Below are 26,440 nucleotides of genomic sequence, written 5' to 3' on the forward strand. Positions count from 1 at the left end.
TTAATGTAACTATTTACAATAAATTAGTAACATTCACAGTTGCTAAATAAAGATAGTCAGGCCATGGAGTGGGGTGTCTCCATTGTAAAAATGACGCGCACTCTATCCTCCATGCTATGGCATGCTGGACGAGCCATACAGTCTGTAGTCAACACCCCGAGGTATGAGCGGGAACACAAGGTGCATAAATACTCATACGCTTATGAAACGCACTCTGAAGAGAATGCATATTGCAATCATGGGAATAGCAGAAATGAGATGGCCAGATTCTGGAGAAATACAAATAGAAGATCACAAGGTATATTAATTGGGAAAAAGTGATGGATTACATGAATATGGAGTCGGAATAATCGTATCACCCAAGGTTGCCAAATGCGTTACTAACTTTACACCAATATATGAGAGAGTGATGTTACTATAAGTAGAAGCCAACCCTATTAATATAAACAAAATCCAAGCCTATGCTCTCACTGCAGACAAAGGGAAGGAAGAATCAATTGAGTGCTAGCAGAACATCAACAGTATCATACAGAAAATTCCTCGACAGGAAGTTCTCATTAGTATGGGCGATTTTAATGCCAAGATTGGAGTTGGAGATAAGACAGTACATTGGAGCACATGGACTTGGAGTCAGAAACAAGAGAGGAGACCTCCTAGAAAAATTCGCAGGAGACTCAAAACTAGGTGTCACCAACACATTCTTCCAATTACCACCTCGCAAGCTGTACATCCCAGAACAGTCTGGAAATCCCAGACAGACTCGGGAGAATTATTAGGAATCAAATAGACTACATTTTAGTAAATGAAAGATTCCGAAACAGCTTTACATCTGTCAAGACTTATTCTGGAGCAGACTTGGAGACAGACAACGTTCCACTGGTGGGAGTATTTCAAGTCAAACTCAAAACAGTGCAGAAAAGGAAAGCACAATCATACGACCTACGTATGCTGAAAGACCTTGATTCGAGGATGAGAGTCCAAGCCACGTTAAACGAGCAAGTGACAATTAGAAACGAATCGAACGAAGAACAAACGATCAAACATATTACAGAAATAGTGCAAAATGTAAAGTATAAACACTTAAAGACAGATAGAATAATGAAGAAAAAATCGTGGATGACAGATGAGAACAGAATGAGAAAACCATAAATATATTAATAAGAACGAAAATCAGAGAAGCGGAAGAAAAAGAAGCAAAAGGAAGATGCGAAGAAATTGAGACTCTGCAGTCAAAGTACAATAGTCACAATGTACACAGGATAGTTAAAGAACTCACAGGGGGACTAAGACGAAAGCAGAAAGGAAATATAACTGATTCTGACGGAAACATCATCTTGGACAAACAGAGTAAAATAAGAACGTGAAAAGAATATCTAGAATAACTATTTGAAAACCAAAGAGATAACACCTTTGAGCTAGAAGAAGAGGTAAATGATGGACCAAGAATATTACAGCAGGAAGTTTATTCCGCAATAGCACAGTTAAAGGATGGCAAAGCGGCAAGCCCCTGGTAATATACAAGCAGAATTACTCAAACTAATGGACAATGAATCAATAGCAATAATAGCAAAGATATTCAACAACATATACAACTCTGGAGAAATACCAACACAATGGCTGAAATCTGAGTTTATTGCACTTCCATAAAACTAGGAGCCAGAAAATGCGAAGATTACCGTACTATAAGTCTCATGACTCATCTCCTAAAATTGTTCCTAAAAATAATTCATAAGAGAATCTACAAGCTGTGTGAAAGTCAAATTTCCCCCAACCAGTTCGGGTTCAAAAATGCTGTTGGTACTAGAGAGGCTTTGTTCTCAGTAAAAGTCTTATTCCAGAGATGCGGAGACATCAACTGCGACGTATACGCGTGTCTGGTTGATTACGAGAAAGCGTTTGATCAAGTACAGCACGCCAAGATGACGTAAATACTAAAAGAAACAGGAATTAACAACCAAGATCTATAAATAATTAGAAATCTTTACTGGAATCAGACAGCAAATCTCAGAGTTGAAGGTGAACACACTGACTATGTGAGAATCATGGAGTGAGGAAAGGCTGTATTTTGTCTCCTCTAATCTTCCATCTGTACTCTCAAAGAATATTTATCGAAACTTTGCACGAAACTGAAAAAGGTATTCTACTAAATGGTTACCGGCTAAACAACATTAGATATGCAGATGACACCATAGTATTTGCGGACAACTTAGAAGACCTACAAGTTCTTATGAACAAAATCACGTGTTACAGTCAACAATATGGACTCAATATAAACGTTAAGAAGACAAAGCTTATGGCAATAAGCAAGAAAAGGATAACAGAAGGTCAACTCTACGTCAACCAATCCCTTGTAGAATGGACAAACAATCAGAAGATTAGAGCACGGATCGGAAAAGCTAGATCCACCTTCAATCGGATGTCTTCAAGAGTCACAACCTCTCTCTTGATACAAAAGCAAGAATGCTGCGATGCTACGTCTTCTCTTTCCTTTTTTATATTATGCGAAATAAATCCAGATATGCTCTCCTTCAAGCCATCCTGCAAGGAAAAATAGTTGGAAAACGAGGTCCAGGAAGAAGAACATCTTGGTTAAAGAACATCAGAATCTGGTTCAATACAACATCTTTGCAGCTTTCCCCTGCTTCAGATAAGATAAAGATTGCCAGGATGATCGCCAACATTCGTAACGGATAGGCACATTAAGAAAAAGAAATAAAGAAAAGGAACTATCCACTGGAAGAGGCTCCTACATGCTATGTAAACAAACAAATTACTTATTATTCTTTATTTTTGGATCGATTGTAATTTTAATTGGAGTTAATGAAAAAATACCTAGTCGATAACTGATCAATTATCACTAGATTACTTATTCCCACCAGGCGTCCACCACCAAAGGCACTTCGCACCCAGTAAACAGTATGGAGTAGGGATGAGAACAAAGCCGGTCTCCTGTCTCTCACACAATAAGAATGGAATTGGAATGAGACTGACTGTGAAAAGACTAATGATTAATATCAATGAGATAACCATCATCAAGGAAAAATGGCTTGATCCCGCGTATATCGATGATTTGAACTAACGTATCATTTGATTTTAAACGTTTACAATTTCCCGTGCGTTTGGCTTTTGCAATGACAATAAACAAAGCACAAATCCAACCGTTGGAAGTTTGCGGATTTTAACTTAAGAGTTTCTATGTTTAGCGCATGGACAATTGGACGTTGGAAAAGCGTCATGCAACGCAAAAAAAAAGATTAACGTTTCTAGATCATTGAAAGAGAACTTCTATTGTAAAAAGTGCCCCTCCAATATTTAATCGTCCCTAAACCCTAAGTGAAAAATCTTTGTTGGAACATTCTTGGAAGTTGAACCATAAAAAGAAGTACCTAACCTAATCTAACCTAAAATGTATTGAATATAAGTAGGATAAAACAACAAAGATGTTGCAACCTCGCAACCCCACCATATTTTAGTTGTAATTCTGAGGAAAATATTGCCTTTGGCTTATGACGTTTTCTTGTTTACTTTTGCCCACTTTGGAATTCTCATTATAATTGTAATGTATTTACATTTAAGTAGATTTGTCAATAGCTTGATATCTATATTATTTGTTCTTTTTTTTTTAAGGAATTATTTTTTATATTGTTCTACCATTTCCTTGTTGTCGTGATAGAAATCATTATTAAAGTTTTACTAGTATTTTAAAATTTGCATAATAATAATTCACCATATCATATAAATGCAGAAATACTCTATATTGAAACAGTCACGAAGACAAGATTTTACTTTTTGCCAAAGTTTCTATTTATTTTTAAAATTAACGATGATTTTCTTGAGTAGGTATAATAAAAAACAAATCACTTTTTAAAAAACACTAAATATATTTACAAAAACAATTATCACATCAATGCATTTCATTGTCCTTCAATTATGAAACTCTTCTTCTGTTTCTGCTAGCGCTAATTTCATGTCAACTGTGTTGATCGAATCAGCCTCTAAGTAGGTCACCAGACTGCCGAGGAACGCGTGTCCCAAAAACAAGTAAAACGTCACATTCTTGATCGGTTTGAACATTTTTGCTAGAACCTGGAACGCTTTTCGTGGTTCTTTCGTTATATAGGGCATGTCGTATGTGTGGTATCGATGGACTAGCTAAAACAGAAACAAATCTATGCAATGCGCGTATAAAATCTTTTTGTGTCTCTTTAAATAGAAATACAAATATAAAAACCATTTGGTGTCAAATATAAAATTTAAATAATATCTATAAACTATAAGCTCAATAATGAAAGGAGATTGGATAACATATTTTTTGAAGCGAAGCTTGTAATACTGACATTGTATTTTCTTTTTTCTCTATAGTAAAATACTGAGGAGAGTGTCACGGAACTAGCGTCACAAGAGGGCGTCGTCACGAATCGATTCACTAATCTCGATCAATTCGTTTCTAGTAATCATAGATTTACTCTAAGCAGGTTTAAAATAAAAACTACATAAAAAATAACTAACAAAATACAGGCATTAAATGGAAAGTAAAAAATTAAAAGTATATCTGTCAATAAAATATGGTAAAACAAGCTGAAAAACAAAAGATCGATACTAAAATTCAGATAATGTAAAATATAATTTTCAAAAAATTGTACTGAAACACCTTAACATAATTTTTTCAGTCATTTTAAATCGCAATATCACTAATAGATGGCGCCATACTATGACTAACAAAGAAGCTATGATTCATAAAATAAATAAAGAGTTATCTCCTATATATATCACCTTTATTTTGACAGCCATTGGCCAAAATTCTGGAAACTTTACAAAAATTTTCGTTTTATTATCAGCATTCCTCTTCTTCACAAGACATGTTATTTATAAGTTTATCTATAATTTTATTGCATCGTTTTATGCTTCTACTTAATATTTAACGTCTTTTTTACGAGGAAAAATGGTTATTATCAGATAAGATTTTGACCTGATCTGTATATTCTCCATCTATTCGGACCACCGCTGATTGATTCCAATACAGGTTCATGATACTATGATTAAAAAGATAAGATATTGCGCATAAGTCGTGACGTAACTGGAGAGTTGCACGTTCGTAATGTCAGTTTTTTGTATGTGTCAATAAATAATCTTTAATAAATAGTTTGGAGATATCCTTTTGTGTACGATTATTGTAATTATTAAACCTTTATTTAATATTATTATTTTGCTAATTGAATAATTTCATCACAGAATGCATAAAAATCCCATTTAACTTTAACAAGAATTCAAATTCTACTCTCCAATGACGGCATGCGCGAACACGACCGATTTTGTGCTACGGGAAGATCCTATCTTGTTAGTCATAGTATCATGTACAGGTTAGCTACTATTTTTAGGTCTCTTTCGTCAATCCGTGTCCTCTTCAGCACTTTCATCATTTGTTCATGCTTGACTCTATCGAAAGCCTTCTTGTAGTCAATCAGGCATGCAAAAACATCACAGCTGACATCTCAACATTTCTGAAACAATACCTGAACGCTAAATAAAGCTTTCCTCGTACCAAACAGCTTCAGTAGATGGCTCATTAGACTTATGGTCCTATAGTCTTCACAAACTTTTACTCCTGATTTTTTGGGCAATGGTATGAACCTCGATTTGAGCGACACTACTGGCATTTTTCCTGCCTTGTATATTTCATTAAATATTTCAGTTATTATTTTTATTTGTTCTGTATCTAATATCTTCAGCAGTTCTGCAGGAATTTTATTAAATCCCGGTTGCCTTTCCATCCTCCATTTGTCTGACGGTTGCCGTAATTTCTTCGGGTAGGATATCAGGACCTGAATTTTCTTCAATGGTGGGTTCTTGTATTGTTCTAAGGTCGTGGAAAAGTTTCGCCAAGTATTCTTTCCATACTTTCTTTTTATCTTCTTTGGTTATGGCAAGATTGCATTCATTATCTGTTATTTTTCCGCTGTTGAGTTTTCGGAACTTTTCACCTATTTCCTTCAAATTTCGATGGACATTAAAGTTATTATATCGACTCTGATACTCCTCTATTTCTTGAAATTGTTCTGTTTTTTGTTTTCTTTGGCTTCTCTTATCTTTTTTCTAACGATGGTATGTATTCCTTTATATTATTTGAGATTTTCTTTGTTTTTTTTCTCTGATCCATAAGTTCAAGTATTTCATCGGTCATCCACGATTTCCGTTTCTCTGTATCTTTCTTCAGGTGTTGTTCTTTTATTTCTCTCACTGTTTGTTGTATAATGGTCAGACGCTCCTCTATAAATCCTGCATTTCTGCATTTTAGCACCTTTGTCTTTGTATTGATGTTTTCACTCACCTTCAGTCGAACATTGGGATCTTTCAGTTTTATAACATCATACTTCTTCATCGACTTACTTGTAACCTTCTATACCTCTTGTTTACTAGCATGTAAACAATATGATTTCTTACAATCCTTCCCACAGAATCATGTGGAGATTTCCAGGTGTACAGTTTCCTTGGGTGTAGCTTTAACATCAAAGTGCAATTGTGTTTTCAAAGCAGTTGTTAGATATTGGAAATGGTAAAGTGGCTATTGAGAGCTCGACCGGGTTCATTTCACTACCACGAGGTTTTTGTTACTTCACAGACTCGAAAGAGGAGCTTATTGAATTTTGATACAAAATTTAATTTTATTGCGGTGCGAAGTTCGGCGTGTCAGCTAGTACAAATATAAAACCATTTGGAGTCAAATCCAAAAGTTAAATAATAGCTATAAACCAACCATAAGAACAATAATGGAAAGAAATTGGATAACAAATTGTTTTAATAAAATTTGTCAACCGGGTCAAGCTCAAAAGATTATATATTCGATTAATGAAGAAAAAACATTATTAGTAAAAGCATTTACTATGACTGAATTGGAAGCTAGTATAAAAGTATAGCTCTAATATAATAAAAATACAGCTCCAGAGCTAGACATGTTCAATGTATCATGATTAAGAGTAAATTGGGAGAAGAGGCAAAGAATATGCTACTGGCAATTTACAATCAAATATAGAATACCGAATGTTATCCATCTAGTTGGAGTGGGTTTCTATTTTTTTCATTTCTAAAGCCCTAAAGTTAGAAATCAAATTGACTTCATTCTACTCGATAACAACTTCAAGAAGTATATAAAATCTACTTAAACATATCCTGGATCCACCATCCAATAAATAAAAAAGGTCAAAAAATAACAAAAGAAGTTATTTATGCAGTAAAAGCTCAGAAGAATGGAAAAGCCACCGGTCCAGACAATATCAATGACGAAATACTTAAATTAATTGCTGAGAACGAAAATAAAAGCCTTGACTTAATATCAGCACTATTCAATAAGATATATGAAACAGGTAAAATACTATCAGACTGGCTAAAATCAACATTCGTAACATTAACAAAAAAATCCAATGCCTCACACTGCGATGACTATCGAATATTAAGCATGATGTCTCATGTTCTTAAAACTTTTCTCAGAATCATTCATACACGAATTTACAAGAAGTGTGAATTTCTGATGAGTGACACTCAATTCGGATTTTGAAATAAATGTGTTAACGATGCAGAGACATGAATGTAGATGTATATGCATGTTTTATTGATTATCGAAAAGCATTTGACTGCGTTAACCATAAAAAGATGATCGAAATTCTGGGAACAACTGGAATTTACGAACAAGACTTGCGAATTATCTCAGAACTATATTGGCACCAAACGGCAACAATTCAGATACCGTCCTAATAGCAGCAACGCACAAGAACTACAAAATATAATAAATGCGGTAGTTGGTCATAGCGAAATATTCGGTTTACATCTAAATGTTTCCAAAACTAAAATTCTAGTATTTTCAAAGATACCAAAAAACGTACATTTGTATGTCAAGGGACAAATAATAGAACAGATAACTTCCATATAATATTTGGGAGCAAATATCAACAGCCAGTGTAATCAAAAAAAAAAAAAAGAAATCCTATCAAGAGTCGAACAAGCGAGAAAAACACTCATGAACATAAAAACATTTTTTACAAGATCAGACCTTAGTCTAGAGCTCAGAATTCGAATGATCAGATATTACGTTTTCTCTGTTTTGCTGAGTGGCTGTGAAAGTTGGACAATGGACTCTGAAACAGAAAAAAGAATATTGCCTTTGAAATATATATATACAGACGGATGCTGAGAATTCCATGGATACAAAAAGTTACCAATGGTAAGATATTTCGGCGCATGAGTAAACAAAAAGAATTACTCAGCATAATCCAAGAGAGAAAAATACAATACTTGGGTCATGTGTTGAGAGGTGAAAGATATGAATTACTCAAAATCATATTGAAAGGTAAAGTTAAGGGCAAATGATCAGTTAGAAGATGCCAGAACTCGTGGCTGAAAGACCTGAAGAGATGGTTTGACCGCTCATCCAAAGAAATCTTTCGTGAAGCAGTTTCCAAAGCTACAATTGCCATTTGGATCGCCAATCTTCGAAAGGAAACGGCGTAATAAGAAGAAAAAAGCCCTACAAAAATCCAGAAATGCAAGAATCTCCTTAGGATGTATTAATAAAACATTTGAAAGAATGGTTAAGTGGAGATTGGAAAAATGGTTAGAAAATAATCATAAAATATCGGCCTCCCAATTTGGATTTAGGAGAGGATATTGTAACACCGAAAATATAGGTCATCAGGTTTACTGAAACAGTTACAGAAGGCAGTTACAGCTGTATTTATGAACATAGAAGAGAATACGACAATTTCAACCATAGTATTCTCTATAACAAAATGTCACTTATTGGTCATCCAGAATGTTTTAATAAAAAAATAATTAAGATGTATGGTAACAGAAAAATATTTTCGAAATTTTTACAATTCGCAGATGACGTAGTTATTTATAATGATTAAACTGAAATTAGTCAAGGAGTAAAAATAGTCGTTGTGGACAAATTTTTAAGGCTGTGTTAAGGCGCTCTAAAGTCTACTATTTATAGGGTGTTTTAAAATGCCAATGGCAATGAGAAGATGCAAAATAGGCGGTCAATTTTTAATTAAACTAATTCATAAAGAATCAAATATAATTGATAAAATTCATTGATTAGCAGTACAAAATTTAACGAATAAATACTGGCAAAAAGAAATCACCTTGTATTGCAGAATACTATAGACACTTGGAGACAAAGTACCAGAAAAGTTTTATCTTTTTATATTTGAAGCATACAGCATATATACATTACAAAAACATGCCAACACTGCTAAACCGAAATTTTTTTTCCATGTTTGACATTTGTGGCTATTATCAGCTTGTACTTTCGGTAAACTCAACCCAAGGAAAGTATTCACCCTATAATTTTTAAGAAATGAAAATACGGATAAATTTTATGGGATTATTCGAAATATCCAAAACAAATGAGAAATCTAATGTTTGAAACAGATGTAAGAGTTAGTGCCAAATTGATATCAAATTTACACTGATACCTCAAAAAGTAGGGAGGGAGCAGCCTGTGCAATATATGATCCACACGTTAAAAATCAAAAAATGGTAAAACACAATGGTAAAAAATACAAACACAAAAATATATTCGGCAGAATTGATGGGAATATTAGAAGTCTTGAATTACTGCCGGCATCTCAATAATTCTGAGATTATTATAATAAGTGTGAATATATAATATATATTCGAATATGCACCCTTGACCCATGCTATAGGAGCAAGATAATATTCTCATGCACTTTTTTAACGGTCACCTGTCATGTCATGATGATCATATTGAGTAATTTAATTTTTAACAGTCCCAAAAACCACTTTTAGTACCAATGTTGCTCTAAGTGTGAAAATGTAAGTGCTTGTACTTGTCTTCTTCTTAACGTGCCCCATCCCTAAGGACATTGGCGATCATCATGGCCCATTTGACTCTATCTGCAGCCGTTCTGAAAAGTTCTATTGACGTTTTCCCACTCCATTGTCTCAGATTCTTCAGCTAGTGCGTGCGTCTTCTCTCCGGTCCTCTTTTGCCTTTCACCTTCCCTTGTATGACTAGCCGCATCAATTCGTATTTCTCGTTTCTTAGTATGTGACCAAAGTACCTCATTTTTCTTTTCTTTATAGTGTTGAGTATTTCTTTATCTTTTTTCATTCTTCGTAGCGTTTCCGCATTTGTTATGTGTTGTGTCCAAGATATTTTCCACATTCTTCGATAACACCACATTTCAAAGTTAATGAGTATTTTCTCTGTCGCCTCTGTAATTGTCCAGGCCTCAACTCCATACAACAGGACAGAGAACACGTAACATCTCAATACTCTTTAGCATTAACACTGTCTTCCTCAATCTTGTTCTTACTTACCACCATGATTTTTGTTTTATTTGTATTCAGTGCCATTCCATACCCTTCGCAATATTGGGTAATGCGATCAACCAAGATCTGTAGTCCTTCTCTGCTGTCCGCAAGGATGTGCTTGTACCAAAGTAAAAAATGAGACTTAATGACACCAATTACTATGGCACACTCGTCACTAAAAATATGAGTTCACCAATAATTGCCAACTGTCTAATCTTGTAGCCCAATCACAACGATCTAATTTAGTTCACATGTCAGATAAGGTGCAGGCCATGAAAGGTAAGCCAAAAATATATTTAGTACCATTTCTTTGATAACTAAAAAGACAGTTGATGTTCCATTTCACAAAGAAGCATACTCCGAATAAGAAACAAACCATTGATTTAGTAAAAGAAAAAACAAAAAAAAAATTAGTCAAATCCTTTCAAATACTGTACTGGTATGTCTTCACACCAATTTCTAATTCTTATGTAGAAAATTCTAAATAAAAATAATAATTGAGCAACACCTTAGCTAGTTTTAACTACAGCCTATATATACCTACCGCTAATGAGGTAATTGGTGATAAAACTAAGGGCAGTAAGCATCCACACAATGCCTGTATCGCTGAGGCTCTTGTTTGTAAGCATACTGGACAGTCTTTTCGGTCCAGTAAAAGAGGACCTAGAACAAACTAAAAAAATTTAAAATTAATGCTAATAATAACATTTGCTATGCTAGAGGATATATAAAAGCTTAATACTTCTGTGCCAAACTGTGATTGTGACATTGTGCTATCCCAGATATGACATCATCAATCAGCCTTGGTTTGTTCACTGCTGAGCTTAGCCTCCTCTAGGTATTTCTAGTTGAATGCAATTCTTTTAACATTGTTGTTCCATCCTGTTCCATTCCCCAGCTTCTCTTGTCTGTCAGTAGTCTATACTCAAGCAAATTTGTTGTTCATATGATGTCCTTCATATCTTGCAAATCGTACCATCTACCTACACTTCTCTGTTTTGAACACACAGTTCATCAGGATTTTTCTACTGATATTTTTGTAAGCATTGTGGTTTCTGCTACATATCTGAAGACTGCCAAACCACTGGCTAAAAACTTTTCTTTTTCCAAATTCTGTGTGCCTTTAACGTACTCTATTGAGTAGTTGAGATGTTTGGTTGGCTTGAGTTAAACTTACTTCCTGGATTAGTTGCAAAAATGTTTCAGTTTTTCAATATGCAGTTCTAAGTAATATACATATTATATAGTTTTAAAGGAGTTTTTGAAAAACCTATTTTTTAATGATTATATATAAATTTATAAAATAATTAACTATACTTCTTGTTTACGTTGCCTTCTTCTTCAAGTTCCGCTCCTATCGGAGATTGGAAATCATTCTGGTAATTATAATTTTGTTGGTTACGCGCCTGAATAGTTCAATTGAACTGGATCCAAACCATTCACGGAGATTGCGTAGCCACGAAATTTTACGTCTTCCTACGCTTCTTCTGCCTTTGATTTTACCCTGTTGCCACTTAAAGCCTATTAATTTAGCAATTATATTCATAAAAACAAACTAAACTTTATTTGACCTTAAGTACTACAAAATGACAAGCTTAAAACTATATCGTCTCTTCGCATGAAAAGTATACAATCTCCAATTTTTTTACGAAATTGAGTTAAGTATATTCGCTCCGTGCGTGACTGACGCGACACCTACCGCCTTCATCTGACTGTTTTGGACCTACCAATTTTCAGGTTAAACATATGACATAATGTTTGACATTGTTAAATACAGGCGAAATTGACAATTATTAATAATTAACTTTTTAATATTTTTTCAGTTTATGTACAAAATAAATGTAGTTTTAAAAACTGGGTTTCTCAAAATTCATCATAATATATCTTTTTAACCCCAAACGGAAAAGAAAGGAAAAATTTTATACTGGCAAATCAAGTTTTTCACGTGAGAGAGCATATTTATAATTAAAAACAGTAATAGTAAAAGGTATGATATAAAAACTAAAGTCATCAGGCACTCTGCAGTTAGCTTGAAGCCTTATAAAATATCATTTAAGGTAAATTATTTAAATATTTCCTATTTCAATTGCATAAAAATGAGGTTATGTGATATTTACTTTTTCATATTAATATCACGGATCCATCTTTTTCTTTTCTCTAATTTATATGTAATCTTTGGGAACCTATAAAAACTACACTTACTATTTTTGCTATTATTAGCACAATTAAATACGCAACATGTATTTGCACACATTTTTGATAAAATTTATGCGTAAAAAGATGCCATGATTCCAATTTTGTCATATTTCGCCGCTACGCACGCTGGCATCGTTTCAAGGTACCCCTACCATGGTCACGCACGGAGCGAATAAGAACGCTCAGTATCATCAATATTTTATCTGGAATAGTATTCTGGAATTGTAATTCAAGAAATATCCGCTAGGGATCGCATTGGTTAGTTTTAAATTTTGAAAGATCGTGCATCTCTTTCACTCTAAAACGGTAAAATCTTTAGTTATCATTAATAGTATATAATTTCTAATTTACTTAACTTTGCTCATAATATTTTCAAACATTCTTCTATTTAAAATCATGTAATGTTGAAATTGCATAGTTTTCGTTAAAAAATTTACTTGGATATGACGCAATCTTTATCAGTGTAATAGTATATTTCCGTAATTGTCTACTGTTTCAGATAAAGTTGGACAAAAAATTGATTTAAATTCGTAAGTGTATTGTTTTAGTCACAAACTCTACATCAGACTGTGTTTAATTATGATATTGTATTCTTTTCGACGTATTATTTAACGTTAGTTTTCGGTTACGTTTTCGTTAATGTCGCATATTTACTTATATTGGTTGTTTTGCTGAAAAGAAAATATTAGTATCTAATAAAGTTATTTTTTATAGGTCCATATAATTTTTGGAAATGGCAAGCAGAAGAGTATTTTTGGAAAATCTTAAAGAAAATATTAACGCCCGAAAAGCATTAACCGAGTCAAAGGAAAATGGGAATGTACCTTTTGTTGATAAAATATTATATGAATCTCGCAGCCAAAACATAATGATTAAAGAGTTAGATAAATACCTAGATTAGATTAAGAGAGGTGGCCTTTCGGCCTATTCCACTGCGACTTCTTTAGATCTATTGTGGTCCTCTAGTCCTAGATAACATTCTCTAGTCTGACCCTTTTTATAAAGTCTAGTAGCTTCGAGACTGTACCTTCCATGTAGCTATTTGCCGGTGAATTTTCTTCTCCTAATGCAAAGAACCGCACTGTCACACTGACATAAAATGTGCTCTGCTGTTTCTAATCTAATCTAGGTAAATACCTATAAATTATTGTGTTAATTAGATTCTATATATCACCTAACCTATTTTTTTAGGTTCTCATGTAGATCAGCAGCATAATTATTTTTGTGAGGAGTTAGTTTATTCAGAGCAATCAGCAAATACAACATTTTAGCCTGAACCTTTAGCGCCAGTAAAAGTATTGAGGTCTGCTTTTAAAACGAATTGAATGCCGCTGTGGGTTAGTCTCTAAATTATATTTTTTATTGTTCAACTGCTATAAATATGATATTATTAATTAGATAAAATGAAAAAGACAGTCAAGATTTGATTTCACGTACAAAGCGTCTATGTATCTGTTTATACGTATTTCGCCATAATAGGGCTCATCAGAACAGATATTCATAGGCGTTCTCAACGTGAAAAATAAATCTTTTCTGTCTTTAAGAAGCAACACTAAAATGGCTTCGAAATGGACGCAATAGCGACATCCTGATAATAAATCCGTAAAATAGTTTCGAAACACAATTCAGATTTCTGCCTTAATCTGAGCCTTCAAAAAATTGCAAGGCAAAGCAGACGTTGATAAAGATGTTAATAGAGACATGGGGAATCTAAAATTTGCATTCCACGACATGTCTCCTCAACTAAGCAGAAATCATTAGCGAATTGGTTTCTTGTACTCATACAGAGTAGATCCGACAAATATTGACTGTCTTTTTCATTTTATTCGGATACATGAACATCATCACTCTGTTGACGAGTCACTAAAAATATTGCTAGTGTTTATTCAATCAATTGCTCGTGTCGAGGGCCATTATATTCGAGCTAAGTCTAGCAGAGAATATATCCCAGGAGGTAGAAATCTTAGTGGTATTTATAAGGATTAGGTATGTTAAAATGTGCACTGACAAAAAAAAGAAAAGTATATTAACTATGTCATGTTTCATAAAATCTTTAATATGGTAATAATAAAGATTTCTAATAATTTAAGATTAGTTTTTTCATTCCAATGAAAGACGCGTGTGAAGATTGTACTGCCTACAGTAATGCTTTTGGAAGTGAAAAAGAAGTAATGAGAAAGGTATATGAAGACCACATAAACGAAAAATCACGATTAGAAAATGAAAAAGACAAAAACGAAGCTCAGTGTAGATCATCGCTAATCGCTGCTGTGTATGATTTTCAAGCATCATTGCCTTGTCCAAAAGACGAAATTTCAATGTTTTATTACGTCTCGAAAGTAAATGCTTACAATTTTACCATCTTCGATTTGAAAACAAAAGATGTTGAGTGTTGTTTCTGGCATGAGGAGCTAACGACATAGCCGCATGCGTTTTTAAGCATATCCAGGAATTATCTGCAAGTGCAAATGAAGATATATACATCTTTTTTTACAGTGATAACCGCACAGGTCTTTTAATAAGTATGTACACTTCCCGTCATATAAAACTGGTACACTTTTTTTTCCCAATGTAAACCTGGGTTCAGACTGGATACAGTGGTTCGTGAATTAATTCGCTGTTGCCATCACAGATAACGGAATTGCACTAAATCTAATTAAAAAAAAATAAAGTTATTATTAGATAGGTATTATTTTTATCATTAACAATAAAAAACCGTATTTAATAAATTTAATAACCAGAGATAGGGTTCAGCTAATATCCAAAATATTTGAAGGATCTTTAAACCTAGATTATTGACACAGGGAACATTGGAACGCATCTACTGTATCTAATTTTTTACTTCAATTACCTAGCGAACACGAACTGTATTTTGTATCAATACGTTTAGTCACAGGCCAACTACCAAAATTAATTTATTATTTATTATATAAACGATAACATTAACAAAAACTAACATTATACTTTATCCTACGTAGATTATAAAGTGACAGATCCAATACCTCACTGTAATGTTTTATTATAATAATTTAAAGTTGTCTAGATTGATTTTATTTATCACTATATTTGAATTGAAATATTTTCATAAATTATAATAAAACACAAATCAAGGTATGAGTACTTAATTGAGATAATGAAAAATTACAAAATTAATATGAGAATTTTTTAGGATTGCATGTTTAAACAAAATTAATGTGACTGACTGATCGAGAATGCTCGATGTTTTAGTTTTTAGAATACTCAAAACTGGCGGTCTGTCACACAGCCCTGCTTTTAGCTGATTTCATATAATATTTTCGTTGAACTGGCAACAGTGCCCTAGAAATTAGAATGACACATGTGACAAGATCAACTTACACAACTTGAAAAACATGATTTTCGGTAATAAGAGTTGTACCAGTTTTTTATGACGCGAACGGTACATTCATGTTGTGGCAGTAATTCCTATCCTTAATTCAGTTACTCACAAATGTCTCATTAAAGGGCATACGCAAAATGAAAATGATTCTACTTATTCCGTAATTGAGAGAAACATCAAAAAACCCTTAAATCTGGACCTATATATACTCCTGATCAATACGTTTCTTTAATGACAGCCAAGAATTCCAGTAATCCTTACAAAGTAAATGAATTTACATACGATCAATTTAAAGATTCTTGCCAATGCTCTAGGCCTTAACTTTTCTAAAAACATAGAAATTGAAACTGTTAAAATGAATGATATAAAAATTTTACAAGTTACAAAAGCTAATCGTGGCAGTTTTTTTTATTCGCTCCGTGCGTGACCATGGTAGGGGTACCTTGAAACGATGCCAGCGTGCGTAGCGGCGAAATATGACAAAATTGGACACTATCTTTTTACGCATAAACTTTATCAAAAATGTGTGCAAATACATGTTGCGTATTTAGTTGTGCTAATAATACCAAAAATAGTAAGTGTAGTTTTTATAGGTTCCCAAAGATTACATATAAATTAGAGAAAAGAAAAAGATGGATCCGTGCTATTAATATTAAAAAGGAAATATCACCTAACCTCATTTTTATGCAATTGAAATATTTAAATAATTTACCTTAAATGATATTTTATAAGACTTCATGCTAACTGAAGAGTGCCTGATGACTTTAGCTTTTATATCATAACTTTTACTATTACTGTTTTTAATTATATGCTCTTTCACGTGAAAAACTTGATTTGCCAGTACTAGATTTTTAACTTTTCTTTTCCGTTTGGATATAAAAAGATATATTATGATGAATTTTGAGAAACCCAGTTTTTAATACTACATTTATTTTGTACATAAACTGAAAAAATATAAAAAAGTTAATTATTAATAATTGTCAATTTCGCCTGTATTTAACAATGTCAAACATATGTCATTAATGTCATATGTTTAACTTAACCTGAAAATTGGTAGGTCCAAAACTGTCAGATGAAGGCGGTAGGTGTCGCGTCAGTCACGCACGGAGCGAATAAGACCTCATACAGTCAAGAACATTTTGAAAAGGTAAAACTTGCATCTGGTAATTCAAAAGCTCTAAGAGAAAACTATTCATTTAAATCAATATACCACACGCCTATTAAAATTTCAGAGCAGAAAAAATGGTTTATTGGGTTTACTGCAAAAGAAAACCATTCCAGGTTATTATCTTGGATTCTATGAAATCTTTGAAAAACCTTCCCGTTCCTTTTAATTTGTTTTTACTTTAATAAGTGATTGTTTGTATTTACATAATAGTAAATGTGATTTTGTTAAATGAAATGTTTTGCCTTCAGTACAGTCATTTCTAAGACTAAGTTTCATTGTAAGGTTAAATTTATTTTGTATGTTGTAAATTCTTGCGTTAGTGCCATATTACTATTTGTTATAATGTTTTTGAGACTAAAAATTTGCTTATAAGCCTAACTTTTCATTGGACATACCCTATTTTATCATAATAGTACTTTTTAAACATCTGAATAATAATGGAAATTAAAGGTTTATTTTCTCTAAAAAGGTAGCAAAATTCAAAACATCTTGAGTATTTAAAAAAAAATTATTAATATTATGTATATGGTTGAAATATTTTCATGTTTTTTTGACATATAAAAGATACAACTAATACAAACTAAAACAAAAAAAAAGTTTGTAAATTTTGAGACTGTACAGTTTTCATCGGAACATACAATATGTGTTGAATGGCGAAGAGTCTATATGTGCCTGTCTTTTCACTGCACTGGTAACCAACCATTCACTCTCATTCTTAAGTGGGAAGATAATATATTTGGCATTGTCAGGTCTCATTTAAAATGAAAATGTACAATATTTAACAGTACTACTTCACTTGAAATGTACATTTATTATATAATTGATCGTTTTTCCCCACAAGACACAAAAAAAAACTTTTTCAGGGGTCATTTTTAAGGTCAACACTAAAAAATTTGTTATACCTTCTTATAGAATAACCAAAACTTATAGTAAATTGTATAATATGTGCCCTCATTACCTGTTGGTGAGCAAATAAGGATATTGCAGTTGGTACAGCAGTTATTGGTAGATAGGATGACATTTGACCATAGTTGAGCAACCTGAACATTCCTCTAAAATGTTGGTTAAAATAAATTCCTGTTACCATACTAGCAGTAGCTATTGCTATTGATCCATATTTAAACCCAAACCTAAAAATAATCTAGTGTTAATTGTATATATCATTTCAGACATGAGAGAACATAATAGTACTGATAATAGAAGTTAAAGACCAAGATCTGATAGATCACAAAACTACCAGGCTTCTTCGGTTGTAATTCTGAGAAATAATTTCATTAAGAGTAAGCATAGAATAGTTTTAAAAATAGCTACCCAAAATTCTAAAATTTCAAGGCAACAGCAGATGGGAATCAAATTAATAAATTTTATAATACCTTCAATGTTAAGGCTAAAGTTAGAGAATTCAGAAGAGCTTCAGAATTTGTAGAGTGGCAGGTAAAAACAGAAAATATTTTCACCATCTAAAGAAACAAGTGCACCTGGTACACATATTATAATTACAAGAAAAATTTATTGGCCAGTATTATTTCTTAACAAAAAGCACCTTGTTTCATCTTAAAATTAAAGTTTTAAGAATAATTTCTTGAAAATGGTTTTTGAAAAACCTGACAATTCCAATAAAAATTTTAACAAAAAAGGAGAGGTGACATAAATATTAAATAAATCAAGATTTTTTGAAACAGATAAAATTGTTTTAAATATTTAGTTATTTTGATGTCTAGATTGGAAGTAGTTTTCAAAATACAGTTTTGAAATCAAAGTAAGATCTTATTAGGTAGGTTGGAAACAAAAAACCAATTATGTTTTATAATTTTATAGTGTATCATAAGGTTTTCCTGTCTAAATGACTTTCCCTTTACTGGGGATTTGTATAGTTAATAATGTGTTAATACACTCAAGAGCTGATCTGTTTAATAGTAATATGGTACCTAAAGTTTATCTCATTACCATCATTTAAAGTTTGGAGTGAATATCAGAGTAGATGACCATTTATGAGGTTTATGGACAGCAATATTGATGCTATAATAAATGTTATCACTGGTCGCTCCGCAGGTATTCACTAAATTCATACTGAGACAACATAGGCCCTTTTGTGCAAGCAATATATCAATAATATTGCTGGACCAATCAATCAAATCCAGATCTGATCATCTGAACAATACATGCACTTGCAGCTTATAGAAACATTAACAGTCCGTTCTTACAGTACACAATAGAAAAAGCTCCATTCAGATATTTATTATTTGTAAAAGTATCATCCAACACCTCTATTCCAAGATTATTAATCACTGGAGTACTATCTACACAAGTAAATATAAATTTCAGCTTACACATCCTTCGTATTTGGCCAATTGGTCATTAATCTGGTTTGATATATTAAAGCTTGGTCCTCTGTTAAAATAACTGCATCTTCAGGAATTTTACTGTATTTTTCTTTTTGTAATGCCATTTTATTTACAGTTTTCCATTTAGCACATATTAGAGGTTAGGTAATTTTTTCTGTCATATTATGTAATGTCAAAGTCTTCTTCAATTTCAATGTAGGACTTGCAGCGTTGTGGGAACAGACTTAAATTTTATAGAAATTTAATACTATTTTTTGTTGTAAATTGTAATTTGTAATTTATTAAACTGACAAAGAAATTTTAGTATTTAATTCAAACATGACTCACTTATTTTAATATCTAAGGATTTACATAACATTTAATATGGCAGGTATTTATAATTTTTTTAATTGTTGATATACTACCACATATATTACTTATAAACAATTTCAGTTGCTAATAATAAATCTAATAACTTGTTTTTTATTGATGACATTCTGATAGCGTATTAAAAACAAAAGTATTTGTATTCAAAACATTGACTTTTTATATAAAGCGGAAAAATTCAATAAAAAATATGTGAGTGCAAGAGTACAAAGGACAAAGAACCGCATTTGTATCCACGCGCCGAATCGGAAACACGATCGATTAAACAAGTGTTTCGTGATCAAACAGCTGCTGCTTGTCAGAAATGCCATTTCGAGTTTGAGTTCCATGAGGTAAAAGTGAAAAGTGTGTAAGTGGAAGCAGGAAGAGAAACGGAACGTCGGGATTTTCGCAATTAGAAAAAAATTAAATTTGATGGAAAAGAAAACTCTAAAAAGCATTCCGGGTACAGCGTACAGTTCCCAAAATGGTCATTTACTGGTTTCTTCTGGAATACCGTCCCTGGATACTCTGTTAGGTGAGTTTTGTAGGTTATACGGAAATTTCTTTGTTCTTTTTGTCCAGGAAAACGAAAATTGATTCCTGGATTTTTTGTTAACTCAGTTTTTTTTTATCTAGGGTAACTCTAAAGGTTTTGCTACTTGTACAGACTTGTTTAATTTTAAATTTACCGTGTAGTACCTCACTATTTAATTTGTAGGAAGGTCAGTTACATTTCTCTGTTTGAAAAGTCCTTGTTTTTTTTGCAGGAGGTGGAATACCGGTCGGAACTGTGGTATTGATAGGTAAGTGCACATGCAGTTTTAATTTAATTAATAAATTGTCGTATGCATTATTCAATTTAGACAAATAAAATACAGATAGTAATACCACTGCTAACGAGATAAGTACTGGTAAATCCTTTTTAAATGTTGAATCATTGCGGCTGATTAAGCACTTGCGATATAACTTTCAACCCATCCAAATTGGTTATACTTGCGCTACAGAACAAATGAATGTTATTTTGTTTCATTTTTAATTACTTTTCATTTCCATTTATTTAATTTTTTTGCTATTTTTTTAACCTCTGCCATCGAAATCTTGTATAATTTTCTGATTACTTATACTTTGTACTACCTACTTTGTTCTTGATCTAACTCTAAACCTATTAATGTATTCTCTAACCACTTTTCAAAAAGAGTACTTTCTATATAGTCTGATGGTACTCTAAACTGCTGTTCCGTACATCCTTCACATACAACCAGAGAGCTTCTCTCAGCCTGATTCTCCTCCATAATGTAACATGTAAATACATATTCTTTTTCCTCAAGATGACATTACATTTTGAATTTCCACCAGTCCAAAATCTTTTTACTATTTCATCTGCCTTTATTTTATGGCTGGGTACCCTTAGCAGGTACTGGGTATTCGAGGGGCTCAAAAACTCTTGAGTAACAAAATTTTTCTCATTTTTATTAATATTTATCAAGTTATATATATTTTTTAACTTTAAATACTTAAAAATTCAGTCTTAAAATGCATTTTTCTAATCCACAATTGCAGTTTTTCCTTTCTTCATAATCATATACAGTCACCTAGTTTGTAGAGATTATTAATGTATTGAAATCCATCTTATTTTGCTGAAAATCAATAGTAAGGCCTATTGTTCTGCTTTATTCTATTTTCTTTTACCTACCTTACATTGTTATATAATTAAGAGTCATAGTCCTGTCCACAATCAAAGAACAAAATATCTCAAACTGTTATATAATGACAACATGTGTGTATTTAACTCTAATTTCCATACACCCTTATCTAAATTGTGTTATTCTTGCATCATTTTACATGTGTCAGTCAGTCCTTATCAGCAGCTGTACTGTGGAATGAGTACATAGCAATTTTTAGATGCAGTTATCAGTAGATGAAAAGGTTTTCTTTAATTACACATTGTTGATATTTGTTACTTATTTAGAAGTAATTATATCTTAATTATACTTGTTATTATTAAATGATATGTTTAAATTAGAGTTATTATGATAGTGAAAATGGTTTTGTCAAACAAAAATTTCTAAAAACTCCTTTAAGATTAGAAATTATCTGTTTTTCTATGTGCATTATCCTACTGATTTTGAAATCTTTTCTTTCTCTTTTCAAAATTATTTTTCATTTTCCAATTAAATTGATTTTGAAAAGGACTGTCAATATTATATGAAAAATAAATTTATAGTATTTATGTATATGATAAAATTAACTGCTAAATATCATCATCCAAAATAAAAAGGTCTAAAAATGAGAGTAGCTCTTTCAAAAGCTGCTTGCTATGATGATTGCCAACTTTCAAAACAGAAAACGCATTTAGAGAAGCCTTACCTCGTGATAAAATAGGTAGTAAACATATTATTTTCATCATTAAAATACAAATCATGGAATATACTGCTGACACTGGATTTTATAAACATTTAATGACCATCGATATAGTGTTTTTAGATATTTACTTTGAGAAACCTAGTTAGGGGCAATAAAACTGCTATCAAACCGTTAAGTTAATTGAACTACTATTGAAATAGTTACTATAAACATTATAGTGGACATAATAGGTAGAAATTAAAATACATCGCATTTATAATTTACAAAAACAAATTTAATTTTATGTTTTTATGAGTATGTATTAAAAACTACATACTACCTGTAGAAGGCAATTTTTAACGAATTTTGCAATCTTTCAAAGAATAGGAAGAAAAGGCGACCCAATCAAACTTGTTACAGTTAAACAAATTGAGTCACTTGTTTGTATTATGAGAAACTAGAACTATGCTAAATCTCAATAAGGGATGCAGGGCATGTAAACAAAGATAAAATCTTATTTTAATTGTTAAAGATTTTCAAAATTTGTCAATTTATTTACTTATATACTTATATACTTTAAATACTATCTACTAGTAAGAGTATATTTATATAACTTTCTCGATTATTAGTTTTTATTACATGGTGTATAAATTAATAAATAATTTAAATGATTATGCAAGTAACGATTGTCCAAGAATATTCAAAAACTAAATGAAATAACCATCTCTACTTTGCTGTAAAAATTGCTAGTCAATGTCGTTGGCAACTAATATAGGCTCGGATTAGATTTACTATTTTGATATTGAAGTGTTGTATTTTGAATCGATTTTTTAGTAATGATTTGTCATTTAAGGACAATTTATGCTTGTTCTTATTATTGAACTAGTCAAATTATTTGTTGTGCGTTTTAAAACTACCTGAAAGTATTTATTTTACATTGAGTCCTTCTGTAAAACGAACTACAAGAAGTTCTCTTAGCGCTGAACTGACAGAAATAATTTTAAATGTATTTAAATATGAAACAATAGAAAATCGCAGGTGGAGAGTAAAATTAGTAAAACTAATCATCAGTTTTCTGGACTAAAAGGATGTCGTCTCAGAAAAAAAGGTTGATAAAACAGTTGATTTTTTATGTAAAACAAAATAAAATGAGATGAATGATGACCCTGATTTGACAAATTTTACGAAAACCCCATTTTATAGAATATTAAAAAAACTTAATTTTCAATTTCAACACAGGGGAATAAACGCCCTTTTATTAGATAGAGACAACATTGTGGCATGGCGACGAGAATATCTTTAAAAGATAAGAATTTATAGAGAAGAGAAGCGCAATATTTATGATCTGGATGACATGGTTGAACAAGCTTTTTTGGATGGGTTAACAGCGGGATTAAAAAATTATTCAACTAATTTATCACATTCTACATATTTCAAATCTCATTACTTAGATACAAATACAGTAGACTCCCTCTATAACGAGAACTGAAATGACAGACTAATTACCTCGTTATAAGCCGATCTCGTTATATCAGACAATAATAATACTGTGCATACATATGAATCTGTAGTTTTATAAACCATTAACTTCCTATAGTGAAGCCGTTCGGAGCAATATAAGATGCTAATAAATATTGTTTGAATGGCGTTTTTGAAAAAAAGTTATTTACTTTTATTGTCAATGAAATATATTAAAACATAAAAGAGTTGTTTACTTTTATTGTCAATGATATACGTTAAAACAAAAAATCTGTACTTATATTTTTTTCCAACTACATAATGTATAAAGCGTATTTTCAAGGATAATATAAACTATTGCTTCTGCAATTTTAAGAACTCTGTCATTTTTAACTGCTTTAAATGGCCCAGTATCATTCTATCATATTTTCTAAAGATGTGAAACAGTTGTATTTATTCATTGTAAAGAAGTTTATTGCGGGCTGCAGTTAAGTTTATTGGGGGGTTTTTTGAAAAGGTATTTATTTATAGCCCCACGACCGAACCAAAAACGTAAAAAACATGTTTTTGGATGGTATTGTCTCTCGTTATAACCAAATTTGCCTCGCTATAGACGGTTATAGTTCAATAGAAATTTCACGGGACATCTAATGTATCTCGTTATAAGCGAAACCTCGTAATAACCGTGTTCGTTATAGAGGGAGTATACTGTACTTTAAATTTTTGGGAAAAGGTAAAAGCCTTACTATTTGTCACATTAACAGTGAGAATGGGGTTTTTTCCAAATGTCCACTGGACATTTGAGTTGAATAAATCTGGCGATTACCATGAAATGATGTTCAGATCCAGAGACAGGTTATTCTTTTGAGAATTGGTGAAAATTTCCAATTTCTTACCCATATTAGAAGCCAAATCTATCCTTGTTCTTGACAACACACTGTACCATTCTCGTAAAATAGTGAAAATACCAACAAGTACATCTAAAAAAAGCAATATCCAGAATTGGCTCCGTTCCATAAATATAAAAGTTGATGAGCATATGCTTAAAGTACAGCTTCTTTCAATAATAAAAAAAATAAAATTTTTTACGATGAATACTTAATTGATAAAAACCCAGAATAAACTGGTATTGAAACTTCCTCAGTATCACTGTGAGTTAAACCCCATAGAACTCATCTGGGCAAATATTAAAAATGATAGTGCAGGAAAAAAACACCACCTTCAAATTTTTATATGCCCTAAATCTATTTTGTAATTCAGTTTTATCAATTACACCAGAAATATGAAAGAACTGAATTTTACATGTTCAAGACAAAGCAGAAAAGAAAATGTGGCGGCTGGACAATGTAATTGAGACCCGTGTTGAACCACCTGTTAAAACCGTTGATAATACAGACATATTATGCAGTTCATCAAATAAATGTTTAAAAGAAGCCGAGATCTCGATATCTGCCATGTATTTACGTCGAACTCCAAACGAAATATGAACCACTTTGTATTGTTATTCCAAAAAAATTAACCGTTTTGCAATATTTAAACTTTTTGGAATCGTACAAACATCTACAACAAAAATTATAAATAAAACTTATATTTTTTTAAAATACCCTGTATGTAAAATTTGTTGGCCGTTTTTGAGATAAAAAATCATTTTTTGGTTTTTTTCGCCCTGTGTAAATGATTCATACTGTAGGATATTAAGAGCGTATGCGCAAAATTTCGGGCCAATGCTTTTTAAATGCATTCGTTTTACGCAACAGTTTATGCAACAGTTTACGTCTCCTACATAGGTTATTGAATTTTAGTATAGAAGAAACTATTTTTGAAAAATTTAAACGCAGAATGAAAGATTACATTATTACAGAGGGCCGAAAGTCCCTTAGAATAAACAAAAAGTTTTCTTGAGTGAGATATTTGAAATTAAAAATCAAACTAAATTTTTCTTTTTTTTTCAGCCCTGTAACTTATTAAAATAAACATTATAGAAGTTTTCAGGGACTTTCGGCCCTCAGTAATAATGTATTCTTTCATTCTGCGCCCGAAATTTTGCGCCTACGCTCTTAACTAACAACAAACATGTTCTTTGTCTCGAATTTTTGCAAAATTAAAATATAAATTTCGTACTTTACAAGATAATACTTCTGGCAAAACGAAAAGATAATCCTAAGTGCCTAAATGTTTACGTCTCCTGCATAGGTTATTGAATTTTAGTATAGAAGAAACTATTTTTGAAAAATTTAAACGCAGAATGAAAGATTACATTATTACAGAGGGCCGAAAGTCCCTTAGAATAAACAAAAAGTTTTCTTGAGTGAGATATTTGAAATTAAAAATCAAACTAAATTTTTCTTTTTTTTTCAGCCCTGTAACTTATTAAAATAAACATTATAGAAGTTTTCAGGGACTTTCGGCCCTCAGTAATAATGTATTCTTTCATTCTGCGCCCGAAATTTTGCGCCTACGCTCTTAACTAACAACAAACATGTTCTTTGTCTCGAATTTTTGCAAAATTAAAATATAAATTTCGTACTTTACAAGATAATACTTCTGGCAAAACGAAAAGATAATCCTAAGTGCCTAAATGTTTACGTCTCCTGCATAGGTTATTGAATTTTAGTATAGAAGAAACTGGAAAAATTACAAAATTTCTTAATTTCCTTTGGAGAGACAATGTTGGGTCAACAAAGCATAGATAGAGTTGTTGAGATCCTAGAAGTCCTAACGAAATCCTAAAAAGAATAAGGTTATTGCTCTGTTTTATTATATGTGCAATTTTTCATCCAGATTTATGTCTTTTAGATTGTGAATTTTACATGGTGACATAAAATGACTGGCACATATCGACCAAGAGATAAAAAAACTTTATTAATGTTCTGAAGCTATTTTCTTGTGGCA

At 31.9% G+C, this 26,440-nt stretch overlaps 2 protein-coding genes across 2 annotated transcripts in view; one reads left to right on the forward strand and one right to left on the reverse strand.

The window, feature by feature from the left end:
- Positions 1-3,880: 3,880 nt before the first annotated feature.
- Positions 3,881-19,570, reverse strand: LOC140431246 (uncharacterized). The gene is made up of 4 exons (XM_072519182.1): positions 19,385-19,570; positions 18,013-18,184; positions 10,877-11,005; positions 3,881-4,152 (listed from the first exon to the last, which is right to left on the reverse strand). Exons 1-4 carry the CDS (start codon positions 19,501-19,503, stop codon positions 3,925-3,927), a joined length of 648 nt encoding a protein of 215 aa, XP_072375283.1. The 5' UTR covers positions 19,504-19,570; the 3' UTR covers positions 3,881-3,924.
- A 486-nt stretch (positions 19,571-20,056) lies between these two features.
- The window catches only part of LOC140431245 (elongator complex protein 4-like), a 57,606-nt gene continuing 51,222 nt past the window's right edge, over positions 20,057-26,440 (forward strand). The window contains exons 1-2 of the mRNA XM_072519181.1: positions 20,057-20,282; positions 20,515-20,550. Of these exons, the coding sequence (XP_072375282.1) occupies positions 20,180-20,282; positions 20,515-20,550 (139 nt within the window). The 5' untranslated portion in view covers positions 20,057-20,179. The remainder of the gene's footprint in view (positions 20,283-20,514; positions 20,551-26,440) is intronic.

The sequence above is a fragment of the Diabrotica undecimpunctata genome, unplaced genomic scaffold (genome assembly GCF_040954645.1).
Source record: "Diabrotica undecimpunctata isolate CICGRU unplaced genomic scaffold, icDiaUnde3 ctg00000602.1, whole genome shotgun sequence".
NCBI classification, from domain to species: Eukaryota; Metazoa; Arthropoda; class Insecta; order Coleoptera; family Chrysomelidae; genus Diabrotica; species Diabrotica undecimpunctata.

Excerpts from the sequence above, each read along its gene's own strand:
- LOC140431246 (XM_072519182.1), bottom strand. The coding sequence starts at position 19,503 with ATGGCATTACAAAAAGAAAAATACAGTAAAATTCCTGAAGATGCAGTT. Across the intron at positions 18,185-19,384 it reads TGGCCAAATACGAAGGATGT|GTTTGGGTTTAAATATGGAT; the intron begins GTAAGCTGAAAT and ends GATTATTTTTAG. Across the intron at positions 4,153-10,876 it reads CACCAATTACCTCATTAGCG|CTAGTCCATCGATACCACAC; the intron begins GTAGGTATATAT and ends TTTCTGTTTTAG.